This window comes from Cynocephalus volans, chromosome 4 (genome assembly GCF_027409185.1).
Source record: "Cynocephalus volans isolate mCynVol1 chromosome 4, mCynVol1.pri, whole genome shotgun sequence".
Lineage (NCBI taxonomy): Eukaryota > Metazoa > Chordata > Mammalia > Dermoptera > Cynocephalidae > Cynocephalus > Cynocephalus volans.
In genome coordinates this window covers 118,927,479-118,950,084 of record NC_084463.1, presented here as the reverse complement: position 1 = coordinate 118,950,084, position 22,606 = coordinate 118,927,479, and the positions used below count along the sequence as shown (strand labels likewise).

Genomic DNA, 22,606 nt, shown 5'->3' with positions numbered 1-22,606 from the left:
GCAGCCTCGGCGCTCCCAGCGCCGCACTCTCCCAAGTGAGCCACGGGGCCGGCCCAGAACACATTTCTCAAAATGTATCCCCATTGTTAAGCGACACATGACTGTACTTATTAAGCAAACTAACAAGTTCCCATCTATGACTTAAAAAGCTGATTTTTTAAAAACAAATATATTTTCAAAATAGTCTTCTTGGGAGGTTATTAGTTATTCCAATGACAATACCTTGAAATGTTTTTAGAATTTCCTTTTTGAAACTGTCCTCAGAGCCATATAAAAAACTAGACTCGTATTTTTAAAGTCCTAAAATATTACAACATATCATATACAGAGAAGTATATAAAACATATGTGCATATATGGATTTCTTCTTTTGTACAGTTAAGAATATAAAATAAACTCCCTGAAACCATCACCTAGGTCAAGAAATAGAACACTGCCAGCACTCTAGAAGACAGCCCCCAGCATGTGCTATGCTCTACCATATACCCACACTAAAGGATCAATTTCTCAACTTTAGCAATAACCTCTTTTAGCTTTTCTTTATAGTTTTATCCCTTATGTATGCAACCATAAAAAGTACAGTTCAGTTTTACATTTTTATCTTTATACAAATAGAATCATATGTATTCTTTATCATTTGTTTTGCTTAACATTAGATTTATAAGCTTCATCAATGTTGTGGTAAAAAGCTACAATTGGTCCATTTTCATTAGTATATAATGTTCTAATACCTTAACATACCACAATTAATTTATCTATTTTACTGTGGCTGGACATTTGGATTGTTCCCAGTTTACCATACATGTCTCTGGGTATACATATGCAACCAATGCTCAAGAACATATTTCTAAAAGTAGAATTGTTGGCTTTTAAGATATGCTTAACTCTTCTTCAAAATGGTTGCAACAATTAAATTTCCCCCAGCACGTTATAAGAAATCTGTTGCTTTAATCCTCAGCAACACTTGGTATCATCAAATGCCGTAATTTTTACCAATTTGATCAGTGTGTAAACATACCCCATATAGGTTCTAATTTGTATTTTTTCCCTAATTACTAATAGTTGTATATTTTTTCATATTTATAGGACATTTAGATTTCTCTTATAAAGTACATATTTAAGCAATTTGTACACTCTTGTTTTACTAGATTTCTATCTTTGACTTCTTGAATGGTAGCCCTTATACATGCTGGATACTAGTTCTCTGTTGGCTATATGTGGGTTATAAAATAAGTAGGACCTTCTACTTCTGTGTATGATGGAATAACAAGGATTAGACTTAACCTCTTGCTGTCTTGCTATAAGAGCTAGAAAACTGGACAAAATATATGAAATAAATTGTATTCAGACTTTAGACAATAAAAAAAGACAGACTGATCCCCAGGGAAAGAGGGAAAAAAAACAAGGTGATCCCCAGCAATTTCGGGATTGTGGGTGCTGAGAAGAAAACACTTTGTTTTAGAACCCAGCAGCCTCACTAAATTGGAAGACATATCAGAGATAGGAAAGGCTGAGGTGGCTGGACCTTGGAGGTAAATTTCAAGAAAGAAGTGAGCTGAGCAGAAAAAAAGGGCTTCAAAAATTTGCATGAGGGCACTTAGAGACTGTTGAGGCCAGGCATGAATACAGTGAACATCCACACACTAGGCAAAAAATTGGGGATTTGTAAGCAGGACAACTACCAAAGTTTACACATTGCAGGAAGATGTCCAAACTCTGACCAGCCAAGTGGAGAGTATTTGATGATCCCCTGAGTTATTCAGTGGAGACATCAGAGGGCCATACTTCAGTAGTAGAGCCAAACTATACCTGAAATAAATGCTACCCCAGAACCACTCTAGAAAAACTTAAAATGAGGCTTCAAAGGACTCAAACTGGGTAACTCAACTGCCTGCCAAAACAATACTCAATATTCTCTAAAGAAAGGCAACCAACACCAGGTACTCAACAATATGCATTCACAATGTCCGCCATTCAGTCAAAACTCATTCAGTCAAAACTAAACACCATTCAAGCTGGCCAGTTAGCTCTGTTGGTTAGAGCACAGCCTTGAAACAACAGGTCAAGGGTTTAGATACCCACACTGGCCAGCTGCCAAAAAAAAAAAAAAACCCTCAACACCATTCAGTCAAAACTAAACATGCCAATGTCCACCATTCAGTCAAAACTAAACATGCCAATGTCCACCATTCAGTCAAAACTAAACACACCAAGAAGCAAATGTGACCCATAACCAGAAGGAAAGAACCAGACCTGAAAATGATAAAGATGGCATAATTAGCAGAAAAATACATTAAAACAGCTATTGAAGATATAACAAATGATCCTGCTAAAACATCTACAGATAAAAAACAATCTCTGAAATGAAAATTACACCATATGAGATTAAAAGCAGATTAAATAGTACAGAAGAAAGATCACTGAATTTGAAGATACAGCAATGAAAAGTATCAAAAATGAAGCACAGAGAGAAAAAGACTGAGTATGTTAACTGGAGTTCTAGAAGAGGAGGAAGGAAATTTTTTTTTTAATATTTGAAGAAATAATAGCCAAAAATCTTCCAAATTTGGTGAAAATGATAAACCTGCAGCTACAAGAAGTTCAATGAAGCCCAAGCAGGATAAACCCCTAAATCCTACACCAAGGCATATCAAAATCAAATAACTAAAAAACAATGATAAAGAGATCATCTTAAAAGCAGCCTGAAGAAAAAAAGACATTACATTCAAAGAAACAAAGATAAGAATGAACTCAGATTTCTCATCAGAAACAATAGGAACTAGGAGACAATTACACAACAGTTTTAAAGAGCTAAAAGAAAAAATGTAAACCTGGAAAAACCGGTAAAATTATTCTTCAAAAGCTAAGAAAATTGCCAGGAGATATTTACCACTAGAAATAATAAAGGAAGTTCTTCAGGCTAAAGGAAAATGATACTAGATGAAAATCTGAATCAAAACAAAGAAATAAAGAGTACCAGAGCTATGTGGTAAATACATACGTAACCATAACAGACTTTTTTTCTCATTTTTTAGATTTCTCAATGATAATAGGAAAATGGAGGTACATTATTGTAAGAGATGCTATAATGGTAGATATGATAGGCTAAAGGCGCATAATGTTAACCCAAGAGCAAACCTCTAAATAAATAAAACAAAGAGGTATTAGTAATAAGCCGACTGCAAAGATAAAATATTTTTTAAATATTTGATTAATATAAAAAAGGGCAAGGAAAGTAAAAAAAGGAAGAAGAAAGAACAGAGATGGAAAAGAGAGAAAATACAAAATGATATATTTACACCCAACCATATTGATAATTATGTTAAATCCAAATGGACTTGTAAATCCCAATTGAAAGAGAGATTGTTAGAGTGGATTAAAAAAAAAACTACATGCTGTCTATAAGAAACCCACTTTAAATATGAAAAATATGTAGTTTAAAAAGAATGGAAAAAGATATGCCATGCAAAAACACTAACCATAAGCTATGCAAAAACACTAAGCATAAGGAATGTAGTGGCTATATTAACATAAGACAAAGTAGACATCAGCTCAAGAAATATGACCAGGGATAAAGAAAGACATTTCATAATATGAAAGAGGTTGATTCACTAAGACATAACAATATTAAATGTGTATGTACTCAAAGCAGCTTTAAAATTCATGAAGCAAAAACTGATGGTACTGAAAAGAGAAACAGAAAGATTCACAATTATAGTTGAAGATGTCAACACTTATCTCAGTAACTGACAGAACTAATAAACAGTAAAATAACATAAGATAGAAAAAAACTACGAATCAGAAAAGGACACAGAAGACTTAAAGAACATTACCTACCAACTTGTCCAACTGACATTTACATAAAACTCTACCCGGTAATAGCAAAATAGATATTCTTTTCAAGTGCACATGGAACATTCACCAAGACAAACCAAATATTGGGTTATAAAACAAATCTCAACAAACTTAAATGACAGTTTGTTCTCTGACCACAATAGAATCAAATTAGAAATCCATAACAAAAGAATATATGGAAAATTCTCAAGTATCTGGAAATTAAACAACATACTTCTAAATAAACCATAGGTCAAAGAAGAAAACAAAGAAAGATCAGAAAATATCCTGAACAGAATGAAAAGAAAAAAACATTGCATATCAAAATGTGTAGAATACAGCCTAAACAGTGTTTAGAGGGAAGCTGTAGCTTCAAATGTTTGTCAGGATAAAGAAGAGTCTAAAACAAGTTATCTAAATTTTCACCTTAAGAATCTAGAAAAAGAAAATTAAACTCAAAGTAGATAGAATGAAGAAGATAATAAAAAGAGAAAAAAATCTATGAACTATAAAACAGAAAAACAATGCAGAAAATCAGTGAGTGAAAAGCTGTTGCTTTGGAGAGATAAATATAAATAAAATTAATAAACCTCTAGTCAAATAGATCAAGAAAAAATAGAAGACATCAATGACAAATATCAGGTTTTAAAAAAGAGACATCACTAAAAGATCCTACAAACACTGAAAGGATAATAAGGGGGTACTGGGAACAACTTCATGTCAATAAGTTAACAATTCAGATAAAATGTACAAATACCTCAAAAGACACATTATCAAAATGTATTTAAAAAGAAATAAATAACATTATATCTATTGAAGAAATTGGATTCATAATTTAAAAGTTTTCCATAAAAAAATTCCAGGCCCATGTAACTGGTGAACTCTATGAAATACTTCAGGAAGAAATAATACCAACTCCTTCAGAAAACGAAATAGGGAATGCCTCCCAAGCTCATTTTATGAGGCAGCATTACCTCATACCAAAACCAACAAAGATACTATAAGAAAGCTGTAGATAGACCCAATATCCCTCATGAACATAGATGCAAAAAATCCTAAACAAAAATATTAGCAAAGTGAATTCAGCAATATATAAAAAGGAGAATATACATTACAATCAAGCTTAAACATTTCAAAATAAATCAATGCAATTCATATTAACACATCAACAGAATAAAGGAAAAAATACATACTCATCACAGTAGAATAAAGCGTGTGACAAAATTCAACACGCACTGATGATAAAAACTCTCAGCACTCTTGGAAATGAAGGGAAACTCCTCAATCTGATAAAGAGTATTTACAAGAAACCTATAGCTACCATCACACTTAATGGTAAAAGACTCAATGCTTTCACTCTAAGACTGGAAACAAAGCAAGGACACCCATTATCACTGCTTCTAATCAATACCGTACTGAAGTCTTAGACAGTACAATGGAATAAAAAAGGAATTAAAATGCACACAGATTAGAAAAAATTAATCCATCTTTATTTGCAGACAACATCATCATATACATAGAAAATCCTAAGGAATCTTTGAAAAATTTTTACAATCACATCAAAAACATAAAATACTTAAAATGTCTTTATACAAGTACTGTTATCCAGCATTGTTTGGTGTGTTCACTGGAAGAGTCACATCAAATACCCAGCAAACCATTCCTAGAAATCAAAATTGGCTTATTATTTTATAATCCCATCTGTTCTTTACCATAGTTACCCAGCTTTCACCCACCTTATTCACCAGACCTGTCTCTCAGAACAACTTTTCAAAGTTGTTAGAAAAAAAAAAAAAAATCATTCTCAAAGGGTGAATACACAATTAAGAACAGAAAATTGAAGATATTTGAAATAATGTGCCAAAGTCAATTCTCCAAGTGTTCCCAAAAAGCTTTAAGTAATGACAGTTTTACTGAAATAAGTCCATAACCCTTCAAGGGGTTACTCAGAAAAGGAAAATGTCTTTTTTTTAAGTTAACTTTCAGTAAAATTGACTTTTTGGCATACAGCTCTATGAATTTTAACACACATATAGAGTCATGTAACCATCACCACAATCAGGATACAAAACAGTTCCATCCTCTAAAACAATTCTCTTTGTAACCATACCCTCCTCCCACCCTGATTCCTGGCAACCACTGATCTGTTCTTCAAGACTAGTTTTGTCTTTCCCAGGAATAGAAATTATATTCACCTAATGGAATATTCATAAAATGGAATCATACAGTACACAATCTTTTAAGACAAGCTTCTTTTACTCAGCACAATGCTTCTGAGATTTATCCAAGTTGTTGCATGTTACCAATAGTTCCTCCTTTTTCGTTGCTGTGTAGTATTCTATTATGTGGATATATCACAGTTTATCCAAACAATCCCTGTTGATTGTTTCCAGCTTTTGACAATTATAAATTGAGCTGCTATAAACATTCACATACAAACTTTTGTGTGAACACGTTTTCATTTTTTTAAGTATGATATTGCTTGGCCATATGATAGGTATATGTTAAATTTATAAGAAATTGCTAAACTATTTTCCAGAGTAGCTGTATCACCTTGCATTCCTTCTAGAAACATATGACAATTCCAACTTCTCTGCATTCTCAGTGGCACTTGATATTGTCAGTCTAGTAGATAAATAGCAGTATATCATCATGGTCTTAATTTGCACATCCCTAATGGCTAATGAGGATGAGCACCTTTTCATGTGTTTGATTTGCTATCTGAATATCTTTTTTGGAAAAGTGTTCATTCAAGTCCTTTGCCCATTTTTTAACAGGGCTGTTTGTTTTCTTACTGTTAAGTTTTAAGTTCTTTATATTATATATTCTAGGTACAAGTCCTGGGTCAAATATGTGATTTGCAAATACTTTCTCCTGGTCTGTAGTCTATCTTTCCATTTTTTAAGTCTTTTCACAGAGCAGAAGTTTTAAATTTTGAAGAAGTCCAATTTAATAGCTGTGACTTACATTATCTCCAGGCTTCACAGCTGTATTCAGTGGGAGAGATAGTGTGAAGTGTGCTTATTCCATCTTACTCAGAACCAGAAGCACAAATGTGCTTTTTAATAGATAGACTCTGATTTATCTGGGAAATAATCAATCACATGCAAACGCACACAGTCACACACACACAGTCACATACGGCTAAAAATAAACTTGTAGGTAGTTAGATTAAAATGTTAATAAGAACATTACTTTAGGATTCTTTTCATGATATCACAGAAATTATAGTCGTTTCCATCTGGAAAAAGACAACAGGTTAAGGAAAAGAGTTGAACTGTACTCAGAATTTTTAGAGTGTTAATAAGTAACAGATGTAACAAAAAGTAGAGCTAAGACTAACAGAGAAATCAGTCTATTTTTTATATAAAACTTACTTTTTTTACCAGAATTTTAAAATTATAAAATAATACATATTAATTTTAAAGATCTAGCAATACAGAAGTGAATAAAGGGTTAACAATCTGGACTCTTCCTTCCAATTCTGTACCACCAGAAATAACTATTATTAACAGCTAGTGTATCCTTCCTCATTATGTATATATATTTCAACATATATAACATTATACTGTATACACACACAGTTTCTTTTATCATTTTCGTCTTATTTATTTGACAAAGAATGGGATCACATTATACACATTATTCTTCAACTTTCTTTCTCACCTAATAATATACAGTGGTCCCTCGGTATCCATGGGGATTGGTTCCAGGACCTCCTGCAGATACCAAAATCCAAGGATGCTCAAGTCCCTGATACAAAATGGCATAGTATTTGCATTTAACTTATGCATATCCTTCCATATACTTTAAATCATCTCTAGATTACTTATAATACCTAATACAATGTAAACGATATGTAAACAGTTATACTGTATTGTTTAGGGAATAATGATAAGAAAAAAGTCACTATGCGTTCAGTACGGACACAATTTTTTTTTTAATATTTTTGATCCATGGTTGGATAAATCCACAAGTGCAGAACCCACAGATACAAAGGGCCAACTGTATCATGTACGCCTCTGAAGGTCAGTAAGAGTGGAGTATTACTCCATTGTATAGATACAGCATAATTTATTCAATCATTTCCCTATTGCTAGAGATGCAGGTTGATTTCGGCCTTTCAATTCTATAAACAATCCTCCAATTAACACTCTGTACACTGTAGTTCTATAGAACTGATTCCCCAAAGTAGGACTGTTGGGTCAAAAAACATATGCATTTTAAAAATAGATAATGACCAATATCCTTCCCCAATTTACACTCTCAACAGCAAGGTAGATGTGTTCTTTTTCCCTACAAACCTTCCTAGAACTAGATACCATTTATCTTGTTATAACCTTGCCAATCTGACGGCTAAGAAAAGGCATCCTGTTTTTCATTTGCATGTCCCTAGTTGCTATTGAGTCTGAGTGTTTTGTTGTTGCTGTTATGTATATTTGCTCTCCACATTTTCTCTTCTGTGGACTGCCTTTTCATAATCTACTCATTTTTCTAGTAGATTGTGTATATCTGTTTCCATTTGTGTGTTCAGAAGATTAACCCTTTATTTATATATAGATTTTCATCACAGAAAATTGACTCATTCTACAGATACAAATTTGCTGCTGCTTATGATGTCCAAAGGCATTAAGGGCATCAGCTTCATTTTGCATGTATAAAGTTGAGGAAGATTACACATTTCAATGTAAAGAATACTCACAATTAAAAGCATTTATTTATTCAGCAATTAATTACTTTGTAATTAATTTGTATTTATGATGTACAAAGCATCATGCTAGGAACACAAAAGACATGAGTTTCTTTTTTCTTTTTTTTTTTTTTCTAAATCAGGAAGAGTCACTAAAGATGCAGCCCATTTAGGGAATAATTCATTTTAATGCAGTTTTTTGTTTGTTTTTTTTTGTGATGGCTGGCTGGTAAGGGGATCCGAAACCTTGACCTCGGTGTTACCAGGACCACACTCTCCCAAATGAGCTAACCAGCCAGACCCAGAAGACATGAGTTTCTATCTTCCAGGAGCTTAGGTCTAATAGGGGAGATACATCAGAGACAAACGGCACTGGCCGGCCGCCCCCAAAAAAGGGCAATATACGATATAAATGGCAAAAATGGTGGTAAGAGACAAGAGAAAAGGTGGTAACTTCTATTCATGTCATTATTTTTTACCTAAATCCAGATCAAAGTAAAACCTAAAAATGACTATATAAATTCAAGGATTGTGTTTGAAGTCAATAGTCTCCAAAGTGAGGCAAGTGCACTCACGGCCAGTGACCCACTAGGTAATAGGAGAAAATGTTAAAGTTTCTATTATAATGACTTTTATCTTAAACAAAAAAAAGGAAAAATAAAATTTACAAGTTTGAGTTTTTTAAGCTTTACTAATTTTTTTTTTTTTTTTTTTTTTTTTTTTAATTTTTTTTTTTTTTTTTTTTTTAAACAGGAGGTGGGGGGGGGGAGGGAGAGAGAGAATTTATTTTTATTTATTTATTTATTTTTTTTCCGTGACCGGCGCTCAGCCAGGGAGTGCACGGGTCATTCTTATATAGGATCCGAACCCGCGGCGGCGGGAGCGTCGCCGCGCTGCTAGCGCAGCACGCTACCGAGTGCGCCACGGGCTCAGCCCTAAGCTTTACTAATTTTTAACACTGGCATCTCATTGATCTGTATGTAAAGCAGGTCACTCCTTATACTCTTGTTTACAATGTAAGCTGGGGGCAGAGTAAAAGTTCTACAACCAGAGGGGCTGACAGGGAGACCTTCAGCATATTACAGTATATAACAAGTAGTTTCCAAATTATATTATCTAATTTTAACTAAATTACCCTTCCCAAAATTAGCAAGTGGCTTAAACTGACTTCTACAAAGAAGCCATGAATTGAGGTAATAATATTAATCACATAAGCACAATCAAACAAGAAAATAGAAGGTCTGTTCATTGCAGGTGTACTTCATCAGTCACATGAAGTATAAACAAAAATGACCTAATCCAATCTGCCAAGTCAGCACCCCTCCAAAAAAATTCAAAATTATCAAAAAGGCTAATTTGAAGCAGATTTATACCCACTATCTTTAATTCAAATCTTGCCATGAGTATATACTGAGCTATTAATTAACAAATATAATTTAGAAATATATTGTCAAATCTTACAATAACATGACTCATGACAACATGAATTTAGTGATTGGCTTCTGTACCTGTGTTCAAGCAGAGGGGAGCTGAAACTTTTATTTTATGTGAAGTTGAAGGAAGGTCAGGAAAAGGAGGGTAAGGACATGCAGACAAGTAGACAGGCAACCCTCAGTCTCAGAAAATAGTGAAGAAGAGATGGAGTCCCTGCTTCTGCAGTATTCTCTCAGCCCAATGTCTCCTGACTGCACTGATGAAACAGATATCAACTAACAAAAGATTCTTGGTACTCTCATGTTGGCTGTATAATGGTAGCTAACCATCTACCCCATTTTTAGCTCGAGTTTCTACATTTGTAAAATGAAAGGAGCAGATCAACATATCTATAAAGTTCTTTCCAACTTCCATGTTGTACGGTCCTAAGAGGAGCTATTCCAGTAGTCACTATTGACTTGTGCGCTGGTAAAGATTTCAATGCATGAACAAACAAACACCTTTAATGGATATGGAAGCTAAACTGCTACATGGCTACCTAAAATGAGAAGGTAATGGGATAGACTAAGCAAATTCTTAGAATGCCAGAAAACTCACAAAAGTTTTCATTAATCATTCATTCAGGGAAATGTAATGATGACCTACTATGTATCAATCACAGTACTAGGTAATTAGGGATAAAAGATGAATAAGACACAATTCCTGCCATAATTCATTCATTCTTCGGATATTTACTAAATGCCTATTATGTACCAGGCACTGTTCTAGACACAGGGATATGACAACAGACAAGATCTGTGGTTTTCAAGAAGCTTATATTCTGGTTAGGGAGACATTCCCCCATATCAGAGCATAGGAAAATACTTGGATTGAAGAATGGGTGGATTCCAGGTGCAAACAATCAAAAAAAGATCACTACCATGACTGGACCACCTGAAAAGCAATGAAAAAAGCACTACATCAAGAGCCCCAAGACCTGGGCTCTGCCACTAACTTGCTGCTTATCTTTGGAAAATACGTTATTATTTCTGAGTCTCAATTTCATGGGAAAGTAAAAGGATTAGACTAGATTAATGGTTCTCAAACCTTCCTAATGTCATGGTCCTTTTTGAAAATGTCGTCAAAACTAAGGCCTCTCTACTCATTGAAATGCACAACTGCACATATAAACTACCTTTTGCATATAATTTCAAGATGTTCAATGATGCTCTGATGTTTATCCTATAAACCAGTTTAAGAATCTCTAAACTAGGTAATTCACAGAAAAGCCTTCCAACTTCAAGTATTCTATGGTTCCATTCCATTTTACCTCCTGTGGTAGGATTCCAGTCTACAATTGTGTCAAGATGTTTTCTTGTTGTTGTTTTAATGAAGATACACAGGCCAAAAAGAGAGACAGAGAGAAAGGGGCACCAAGAAAGAGACATGTATCTAGCTGACTCATGAGCAGAGGTGACTTGATAACTGGGGCTGATATCATTTAGGGGTACCTTCACTCACATGTCTGGCAGTTGATGCTGACTTTCAGTAGGGATGCCAACATGTGGCCTGGGCCTCTGCACAGCATGGTGGCTGGGTTCCAAGAGTGAACATCTCAAGAGACAGGAAGAGGAAGCTGCTGGTTTCTAAAGCCTGGGGCCTGCAAACTGCCATGGCATTACTTCTGCAGTATTTTATTTTAGTGAAGTCAAAGAGCTCAGAGTCAAGAGGAAGGGACATAGAAAAGCATCAAAGAATTTTAGGGCTATGTTGTAACAATCACCACACATGTATCCATGTCTCATATAATTTTCATAATATCTTGTTCTGCTGAGGCTCTAGACACGGTGGAACAGAAATTACCCAACCCTGCTACAACCTGTCCAAATTCTTGAGCACAGAGTCCATGAGCATGACAATGGCTGTTTTACATCACAATGTTTTGGAAAGGTTTGTTACACCACAATAGATAACTGGGGCATCTTTAAGCTATAAGGGATCATGTAATATTTGTCATACAGAGATGTCATGAATCAGATTATTTTTCTAAACAGTAAATAAGTACTGTATTGTTAAAATTACAGTGGGCATTAATTTAAGAGAAAACCAAAACTGAGAAAACCATACTCAAAATCTGATGAGGGTCACTATCCTGCCAGATTATCTAATAAATCAAAAAGAAAGCTAGAAGGAAAGAGTGAGAGTGAGTGAGAGTGAGTGAGAGAGAGAGAGACAGAGATGTAACAGATGGTCATTAAAATTTTTCATGACATTAACAGAAGTACTACAGTTGAGTTTCCAAGTTGATTCACTGGACAAGTATTTACAGAGTACCTAGGAACTGTTCTAGATGCTAGGCACACAGCAATGAACATAACAGGTAAAAATCACTGCCCGCATAGCACTTACAGTCAGTGAAGGGGAAAGAGGCAATAAACAGGACCAAAAAGTATGTTAGATCACTGTCCGGGGCGGTTTCAAGATGGCGGTGGCTGCGGCGGTTGGCGCGGAGTAGCTGAGGTGGAAAAGGCGGCCACTGGGCCTGAGGCAGCTGGGAAACTTGTGGACCTTCCTCTCGCCATCTCTTAAGGGAGGACCGCTGCTGCTGGCCAGTCGGTGGGGGCTGACCGCCACTTTGCCCCCGGCAGGAGAGGCTGCCTCATTTACAGGCAACAGCTTTGAAGTGTGGAACAGGAAAAGAACTGTTTCTTAGCTGCAAAAGCGAGTCTCTAAACAGGGAACACGGCCCCAGGGCTGCTGTGGATGCAGACAGGATCCCGGAGGACGGGGCCGCGCTGAAGGTGGCCAGCTGCCCTATTCAGGATTCGAGGTTTCAGGCCGGCATTAAAGAAGATTCCTGGGAGCGCCCGAGCCGCGCCTCGGGACCGACTGAACAGCCCGAGGCGGCAGCGGCCGAGAACGGGGAAGGCGACAAACCAGAAGCAGAGAGTGAGTGCCCGACCTGGCACAGCCCTGTGAGTGACCCCTGGCCCAGCCCTGCTAGGGGGGCTGACGCCCACCTGGCTTCCGCCTGCATCACCGGGTCACTCACCGCCCTGGGGCTGCCTCCATTTTCCCAGGTGCTGGCAGCTCCAGCCCGGCTCGGCTGGGCCCCTCACTGAGCCTTCCCACTTGCTTGCCCCGGCACGGGGCTTCCCGGGGCCTGTGGGCCAGCCTCCCCTCCCACTCCATCCGCGGTTCTCTGGCAGGGCTGGTGGCGTGGGGTGTCCCCGGCCAGTGTCAGGAGGGCAAGGAAGTACGGGCAGGGCCGACTATCACTCCACCACACCCTGGACTCCGGCCCCCAGTAAACTTCCTGTTACTGGGAGGCAGATACCATCTCTGCGGCCACCAGTTCGGAAAAACGCCTAACCAATTTCGGGTTGGGAATAGTGTGGTAGGAGAGTTCCCAAGCCCGCTTGAACCTGCCGGAGAGCTGGCTGCAGGCAGGCGCTAGAATCGGTCCATGCCGGGAGGATACAAAGGTGAACAAGTCCCGAGAAAGATCTACACAGTGCTACAGAGGCACCCAGAGCAAACGGTCGTCTGTGCCTACCAGAAAACTGGGAGACTTCCTGGGCGAGGCGGTGCCGAGCAGGGTCTTGAAGGCCCAGCTGATAGACGAGGGTTGCAGAAGACACACCCCAGCCCAGCACAGTGCGCACAGAGTGGGGAGACGTGCGGCCAGGGAGGCGGAGACTCGACAGAAACCACACACCCTGTGGGGTCGCCACTACACGATCCAACAGCCTGGGCCAGAGCACACGGAACAGGGAGAAGTCCTGCACAGGAAGTGAAAGCTGAACAGAGATCACACACCCTGTGGTACGTGATCCACCAGCCCAGCAGAGTCCAAGCTGACCAGAAAGGTGGCTCCCCGGAGAGGCCCAAGACCCGAGGCAACCATACACACAAGGCACTAGAGGCCAACGGAGCAGTCACGGAGGTAGTCATACCAAATTGGCAACCACAGCAACATCCTAGTTAGTCATTAGTCTCAAACCGGTGGACTGTGAAACCCCCTGCCACAATGAATGAACATCAAAAAAAAAGATACCAGAAATACAAAAAATCAAGAAAGTACACAACCAAAAGTTAATAAATCTCAAACTCAAGATCCTATAGAACAAGAAGCCCTTGAAATGACTGACAAGGAATTTCGAGTGATAATTCTAAGGAAACTGAATGAGATACAAGAAAACTCAGCTAGACATCATGATGAAATGAGGAAAAGTATACAGGATCTGAAAGAGGAAATGTACAAGGAAATCAATGTCCTGAAAAAAAATGTAGCAGAACTTGCTGAACTGAAGAAGTTATTCAGCGAAATAAAAAACACAATGGAGAGTTTAACCAGCAGGCTTGTTGAAGTTGAAGAGAGAACCTCTGAACTTGAAGATGGGCTGTTTGAAATAACACAAGCAGACAAAAAGAAAGAAAAAAGAATCAAAGACATTGAAGAAAATCTGAGAGAGATATTAGACAACCTTAAGCGCTCAAATATCCGAGTCATGGGTATTCCAGAAGGGGAGGAAAATGGAGATTGCAATGAAAACATATTCAACAAAATAGTGGCAGAAAACTTCCCAGGTATAGGAAAAATCACAGATCTTCAGATCCAGGAAGCTCAACGATCTCCAAACGTATTCAACCCAAAAAGGCCTTCTCCAAGACATGTTATAGTCAAATTGGCAAAACTCAGAGACAAAGAGAGAATCTTAAAAGCTGCAAGAGAGGAGTGTCAAATCACCTATAAGGGAGCCCCAATCAGGCTAACATCAGACTTTTCATCACAAACCCTAAAAGCTAGAAAGGAATGGGATGATATATTCAAAATACTAAAAGACAAAGATTGCCAGCCAAGAATACTCTACCCTGCAAGGCTATCCTTCCGAAATGAAGGGCAAATAGTATATTTCTCAGACAAACAAAAACTGCGGCAGTTCACTACCACACAACCACCGTTACAAGAAATCCTCAAGGGAGTACTGGGTTTGGTTCCTGAAAAATAACTACCACTGCCATAAAAACCCAAGAAAAATCAAAACCCACTAGTATAATAAAAATGGCATTCATGAAGAGAAAACAAGCAAACAAAAACGCTATCTACAACCTAAGGAACCAACAAACACAGAAACCAAACAGTAAATCAGAAAGCAAGGAACAAAAGACACCTAAGACAACCAAACAACCAATAAAATGCTAGGAATAAATCAACACCTTTCAATAACAACTCTTAATGTAAAAAGCTTAAATTCCCCAATCAAAAGACACAGACTGGCTGACTGGATCAAAAAGGAGGACCCAACTATATGCTGCCTACAAGAGACCCACCTCACCCATAAAGATTCACATAGACTAAGAGTGAAAGGATGGAAAAAGATTTACCATGCAAACAGAAAAGAAAAACGAGATGGAGTAGCTATTCTTATATCTGACAAAATAGACTTGAAACTAAAAACCATAAAAAGAGACAATGAGGGACACTACTTAACGATAAAAGGACTGATCCATCAAGAAGACATAACAATCATAAATATGTACGCACCCAATGTTGGAGCAGCCAGATTTATAAAACAAACTCTATTAGACCTAAAGAAGGAAATAGACACTAATACCATAATAGCAGGGGACCTGAACACCCCACTGTCAATATTAGACAGATCATCTAGGCAAAGAATCAGTAGAGAAACACAAGATCTAAACAAGACTCTAGACCAATTGGAATTGGCAGATATCTACAGAACATTCCATCCAACAACCTCAGAATATTCATTCTTCTCAGCAGCACATGGATCATTCTCCAGGATAGATCACATATTAGGTCACGAATCAAGTCTCAACAAATTAAAAAAAATTGGAATTATCCCATGTATCTTCTCAGACCACAATGGATTAAAACTAGAAATTAATAACAAATGAAACTCTGGAAACTATACAAACACATGGAAATTAAACAGCATTCTACTTAATGACATATGGGTCCAAGAAGAAATCAAGGAGGAAATCAAAAAATTTATTGAAACTAATGAAAACAATGATACATCATACCAAAACCTGTGGGATACTGCAAAAGCAGTATTAAGGGGGAAATTTATTGCATTAAATGCTCACTTCAGAAGAATGGAAAGATGGCAAATGAACAACCTAACACTTCACCTTAAAGAACTGGAAAAACAAGTACAATCCAAACCTAAAGTTAGCAGACGGAAAGAAATCATTAAGATCAGAGCAGAACTGAATGAAATTGAAAACCAAAAAACAATTCAAAAGATCAACGAATCAAAAAGTTGGTTTTTTGAAAAGATAAATAAAATTGACAAACCATTAGCATGGCTAACAAAAAAAAGAAGAGAGAAGTTTCAAATAACAAAAATTAGAAATGAAAAAGGCGATATTACAACTGATTCATCTAAAATACAAGGAATCATTCGAGACTACTATAAACAACTATACGCCAACAAATTTGAAAATCTGGAGGAAATGGATAAATTTCTGGACACACACAAGCTCCCAAAACTGAACCATGAAGACGTAGAAAATTTGAACAGACCAATAACAATAAAGGAGATTGAAGCTGTTATCAGAAGGCTCCCAACAAAGAAAAGCTCAGGACCAGATAGATTCACAGCAGAATTTTACCAAACATTCAAACAGGAATTGACACCGATTCTTTACAAACTATTCTAAAAGATTGAAACAGACGCAAATCTCCCAAACTCATTCTATGAAGCAAACATCATCCTCATGCCAAAACCAGGTAAAGATATAACCAAAAAAGAAAACTACAGGCCAGTATCCTTGATGAATATAGATGCAAAAATCCTCACTAAAATACTAGCAAACAGAATACAGCAACACATACGTAAAATTATTCATCACGATCAAGTGGGATTCATCCCAGGGATGCAAGGTTGGTTCAACATATGCAAATCAATAAATGTGATACACCATATTAAAAAACTCAAACACAAGGACCATATGATCATCTTTATAGATGCTGAAAAAGCATTTGATAAAGTTCAGCACTCATTCATGACAAAGACCCTCTATAAGTTAGGTATAGAGGGAAAGTATCTCAACATAATTAAAGCCATACATGACAAACCCACTGCCAATATCATCCTGAATGGGGAAAAGCTGAAAGCTTTTCCTTTAAGAACAGGAACTAGACAAGGATGCCCACTCTCACCACTCCTATTCAACATAGTGTTGGAAGTACTAGCCAGAGCAATCAGAGAAGAGAAGGAAATAAAGGGCATCCAGATTGGAAAAGATGAAGTCAAACTGTCCCTGTTTGCAGATGACATGATCCTATATATCGAACAGCCTAAAACCTCTACAAAAAAACTGTTGGAATTGATAAATGATTTCAGCACTGTAGCAGGATACAAAATCAACACACAAAAATCAGTAGCATTTCTTTTCTCCAATAGTGAACATGCAGAACGAGAAATCAAGAAAGCCTGCCCATTTACAATAGCCACCAAAAAAATAAAATACTTAGGAATTGAGTTAACCAAGGAGGTGAAAAATCTCTATAATGAGAACTACAAACCACTGCTGAGAGAAATTAGAGAGGATACAAGAAGATGGAAAGATATCCCATGCTCTTGGATTGGAAGAATCAACATAGTGAAAATGTCCATACTACCCAAAGTAATATACAAATTCAATGCAATCCCCATCAAAATTCCAAAGACATTTTTCTCAGAAATGGAAAAAACTATCCAGACATTTATATGGAACAATAAAAGACCACGCATAGCCAAAGCAATGCTGAGCAAAAAAAATAAAGCTGGAGGCATAACACTACCTGACTTTAAGCTATACTACAAAGCTATAATAACAAAAACAGTATGGTACTGGCATAAAAACAGACACACTGATCAATGGAATAGAATAGAGAATCCAGAAATCAACCCACAAACTTACTGCCATCTGATCTTTGACAAAGGCACCAAGCCTATTCACTGGGGAAGGGACTGCCTCTTCAGCAAATGGTGCTGGGATAACTGGATATCCATATGCAGGAGAATGAAACTAGATCCATACCTCTCACCTTATACTAAAATCAACTCAAAATGGTTTAAGGATTTAAATATACACCCTGAAACAATAAAACTTCTTAAAGAAAACATAGGAGAAACACTTCAGGAAATAGGACTGGACACAGACTTCATGAATATGACCCCAAAAGCACGGGCAACCAAAGGAAAAATAAACAAATGGGATTATATCAAACTAAAAAGCTTCTGCACAGCAAAAGAAACAATTAACAGAGTTAAAAGACAACCAACAGAGTGGGAGAAAATATTTGCAAAATATATATCTGACAAAGGATTAATATCCAGAATATATAAGGAACTCAAACAACTTTACAAGAAGAAAACAAGCAACCCAATTAAAAAATGGGCAAAAGAGCTAAGTAGGCATTTCTCTAAGGAAGATATCCAAATGGCCAACAGACATATGAAAAAATGCTCAACATCACTCAGCATCCGGGAAATGTAAATCAAAACCACACTGAGATACCATCTAACCCCAGTTAGGATGGCTAAAATCCAAAAGACCCTGAACGATAAATGCTGGCGAGGCTGCGGAGAAAAAGGAACTCTCATACATTGTTGGTGGGACTGCAAAATGGTGCAGCCTCTATGGAAAATGGTATGGAGGTTCCTCAAACAATTGCAGATAGATCTACCATACGACCCAGCTATCCCACTGTTGGGAATATACCCAGAGGAATGGAAATCATCAAGTCGAAGATATACCTGTTTCCCAATGTTTATCGCAGCACTCTTTACAATAGCCAAGAGTTGGAACCAGCCCAAATGCCCATCATCAGATGAGTGGATACGGAAAATGTGGTACATCTACACAATGGAATACTACTCAGCTATAAAAACGAATGAAATACTGCCATTTGCAACAACATGGATGGACCTTGAGAGAATTATATTCAGTGAAACAAGTCAGGCACAGAAAGAGAAATACCACATGTTCTCACTTATTGGTGGGAGCTAAAAATTAATATATAAATTCACACACACACACACACAAACGGGGGGGGGGTGGAAGAAGATATAACAACCACAATTATTTGAAGTTGATACGACAAGCAAACAGAAAGGACATTGTTGGGGGGGAGGGGGGAGGGAGAAGGGAGGGAGGTTTTGGTGATGGGGAGCAATAATCAGCCACAATGTATATCCACAAAATAAAATTAAAAAATAAAAAAAATAAAAAATAAAAAATAAAAGTAAATTTAAAAAAAAAGAAAACACATAAACAAGTGAAAAAGAAAAAGAAAATGTGGTACATCTACACAATGGAATACTACTCAGCTATAAAAATGAATGAAATACTGCCATTTGCAACAACATGGATGGACCTTGAGAGAATTATATTAAGTGAAACAAGTCAGGCACAGAAAGAGAAATACCACATGTTCTCACTAATTGGTGGGAGCTAAAAATTAATATATAAATTCACACACACACACACACACACACACACACACACAAAACCGGGGGGGGGGGGGGGGGGGGAGAAGATATAACAACCACAATTACTTGAAGTTGATACGACAAGCAAACAGAAAGGACATTGTTGGGGGGGGGAGGGAGGAGGGAGGGAGGTTTTGGTGATGGGGAGCAATAATCAGCCACAATGTATATCCACAAAATAAAATTTAAAAAAAAAAAAAGTATGTTAAATAGTATTAAATGCTGAGGAGAAATATAAAGCAAGGAAGGAGACTAGGGAGTGTTGCTGGTAGTGGTAATGAAGGGAAGGGCTTGCATTTTAAATATAGGAGTCACAGAATATCACACTGAGGTGACACATGCATCCAGACCTTAAAGAGGTGGGGGAATAAGGCATGTGCATACACAAGGGAAGAGCATTCCAGGCTGAGCAAATAGTAAGTACAAAGACCCTGAGGCCAATGTGGCTAGTGATGATTAAGCAAGCAAGAGAGTAGTAAAAGATGAGGTTGGAAAGGAAACCCAGGACCAGATCATATAGGCAAATTCTGGCAAAAAAAAAAAAAAAAACCTTCAGCACAGAACTTGGAATCAAGAGAACCAAATTCAACAAGAGCAGGAATGTTTTTGTCTGCTTTGCTCACTAATATATTGCCAACACCTAGAATGATGCTTAACACCTAGAAGACATTCCAAACACATTTGTTGAAGAAATGAATACGAAGTCTTGGCTCTACAATTTAGCAGCTATTTGGCTTATAGCAAGTGATTACAATTTTTAGAGCCTCAGTTCTCATCTCTAAAATTAGAATAATCTTTTATCCCCACTTCACAGGATCATAGTGAGGATAAAGAATAGGGAACTATTTTGCAAACTGTAAAGCACCACATACAGGTAAAGTCTTCACATTTTTATTGAAAAAATTAACAATAGCTACTATTATCAACAACAATCTCTCTACCTTGCCCCACTAATTTCAACCTCCAAATCATTCTCTCCCTCCCTATGTCAAGGAGGGCTACCTTCCCTTCAGCATGAAGAAGTGAACATTAAGCAGGCTTGAAGACTTCTGTAAATGAATGTCAGTAATTAAGACATGATAGTTACTCCTATCAACTTTTTTTTTTAAGCTCCGAGAAAAAGAATGAGAGACGGTTGCTGTGTGAAGATTCTACACCCTCTTGTAAAATCGTCTGCCTGAAAACCATTTTTTTCTGTCAAAATGCAAGAAGACCCAATAAAAACATGTTGACGCTTCCCCAAACATCTTATTCCTCCCTTAAATCTACACCAGACTCTGTTGAAAGAACGGAAAAGAGGAAGAATGAGGAACACTCAGGATTGCAAAGACTTTTTTAGAGGTTAACTAATCCGATCATCTCAAATTGCTTGAAATCTACCACCTAACTCACTCCAACTGGAGACATCTTCAGTTTTTCCATCTAAATGGGGATAATATCTTAAGGACATTTCAATTCTGGAATAAAATAATGTAAATAAAAGCATCTGGTATACGCTAAGCACTCACTAAAACTGGCTGAATCTGGAAATTCTTCATTTATTCAACAAATACTAAATGAATATGCCAGTGAATACTAGGCACTGGGAAAGGGCCATAAACAAAAAGGACAAAAATCTTGTTCTCTTGGAGTTAACGTCTACTTCCTGTAACTTTCCCTACTGACCCGCTTCTGTTCTCTGGAACTACATCTGGCTTTTAGTAGTCCTTTGGGATTCTGCAGACAGCTATCACCTACCTGCCCTTCCACTCCCCTTGCTCCAGCCTAAACAAACAGCCCTAATTCTTTCAAGGAGTAAGCAAGCATGCGGAAACAAGAGCTAAAGCAGGGCTGAGTGGTGCCAAAGCGCCCGGGCTGAAAAAGAAATCAGTGGAACCGCTCAGACTCCACGCCAAGGTCAACTCGGGCTGGTCCAACTCAGGTATGTCACCTGACACCTCTCCCAGGAACTGCCACCCTTCCCGTCCCCAGGCCCACAGCGGTCCCTGCCGGACACCGGGTACCGGTCCAAGGGGGCGCCCTGGCCCGGAGATGGAGGCTAGGGTCCTCGCCCGTCCCGCCTCACCTCTTCCCGGTGGCCTCGGGGAAAATTCCTAGCATCATTCTCGGTGTTTCCAGGCTCCCGCCTCTCCGGCCCACTCCCGGCCACCCTCACCCAGCCGCCTCACTCCCACAGCCTCCCTCTGCCCACAGTCGCAGCCGCTCTCCGGGTCCCCTGACAGCCATCGGCCGGCCGCACTCACCTGCGAACCCAGCCCCGGCCCCTCCATTACCCCAGGCACCAGCAGCGGCGCGACGACCAGGCGAAGTGGTGGCCGCAGCCCGCCAGTCGACCCGCCTTGGGGCGCCTCGGCTCCCACTTCCTGCTCGCGCCCCCGCCTCCGCCGCCGCGGTCCCCGCTCGCGCCCTGCGCCGCCAATCGGCCTCGGAGAACCAATCCCCGCCCTCCCTCGTCTAGGGGAGGGACTTACCAGCCGCACCCGAGTCCAGCCGTGAATAGCCAGCCCGAGAACCCGCCCCAGCCCGACTGTGCGCCCCGCCCCCAGGCGTCCACCTGCCGTGAGTGTCCGGACAGGTTCATCTTCAGGCTGTTATTCCATTGTCAACCACGATCTATTGAAAGCAAATCTCGACTTGGCTACTTAATACCTAGATAACGTTGTGAAAGTCTCATTTTTTACCCATTTCATCTGTGAAATGAAGAAAAGGGTATCTACTTCATGGAATTGTCAAGGAGGTTAAATGAGAAAAAGCATATAAAGCCCCTCAGCCAATGCTTGGCATTTAAAAAGGAATCAATAGATGGTAGCTATGAAAATATTTTCCACTCTCCATTTGTGTGATCTTGGGCAAGTCACTTCTACCATCTGGAGCTCTGTTTGCTCATGCAAAACAGAAAATGTATGAGTTCCGCAGCTCAGGCTAGAGGATAATTGGCCAAGAGCCACCCACCTGGAACCCCCCCCCACATCCCCCCAAGCCTTTTGTGTGTGTGTGTGTGTGTGTGTGTGTGTGTGTGTGTGTGTGTGTGTGTGTGTGTGTGTGTGACCGGTAAGGGGATCGGAACCCTTGGCCCAAGCCCTTTTCTGGACTGCTCTGGAGGAGCTGGCATTTAAGCCCTGCCCATCTTGAAGGTATATAAAGCAACGGTAAATCTTAGT

General features: G+C 38.5%; 1 protein-coding gene across 1 annotated transcript in view; it reads right to left on the bottom strand.

Moving 5' to 3' along the window:
- Positions 1-21,770, bottom strand: part of ZDHHC13 (zinc finger DHHC-type palmitoyltransferase 13) — a 57,131-nt gene extending 35,361 nt beyond the window's left edge. Inside the window, exon 1 of the mRNA XM_063094087.1 lies at positions 21,689-21,770. Within this exon, the coding sequence (XP_062950157.1) occupies positions 21,689-21,715 (27 nt within the window). The 5' untranslated portion in view covers positions 21,716-21,770. The remainder of the gene's footprint in view (positions 1-21,688) is intronic.
- Positions 21,771-22,606: the final 836 nt, after the last annotated feature.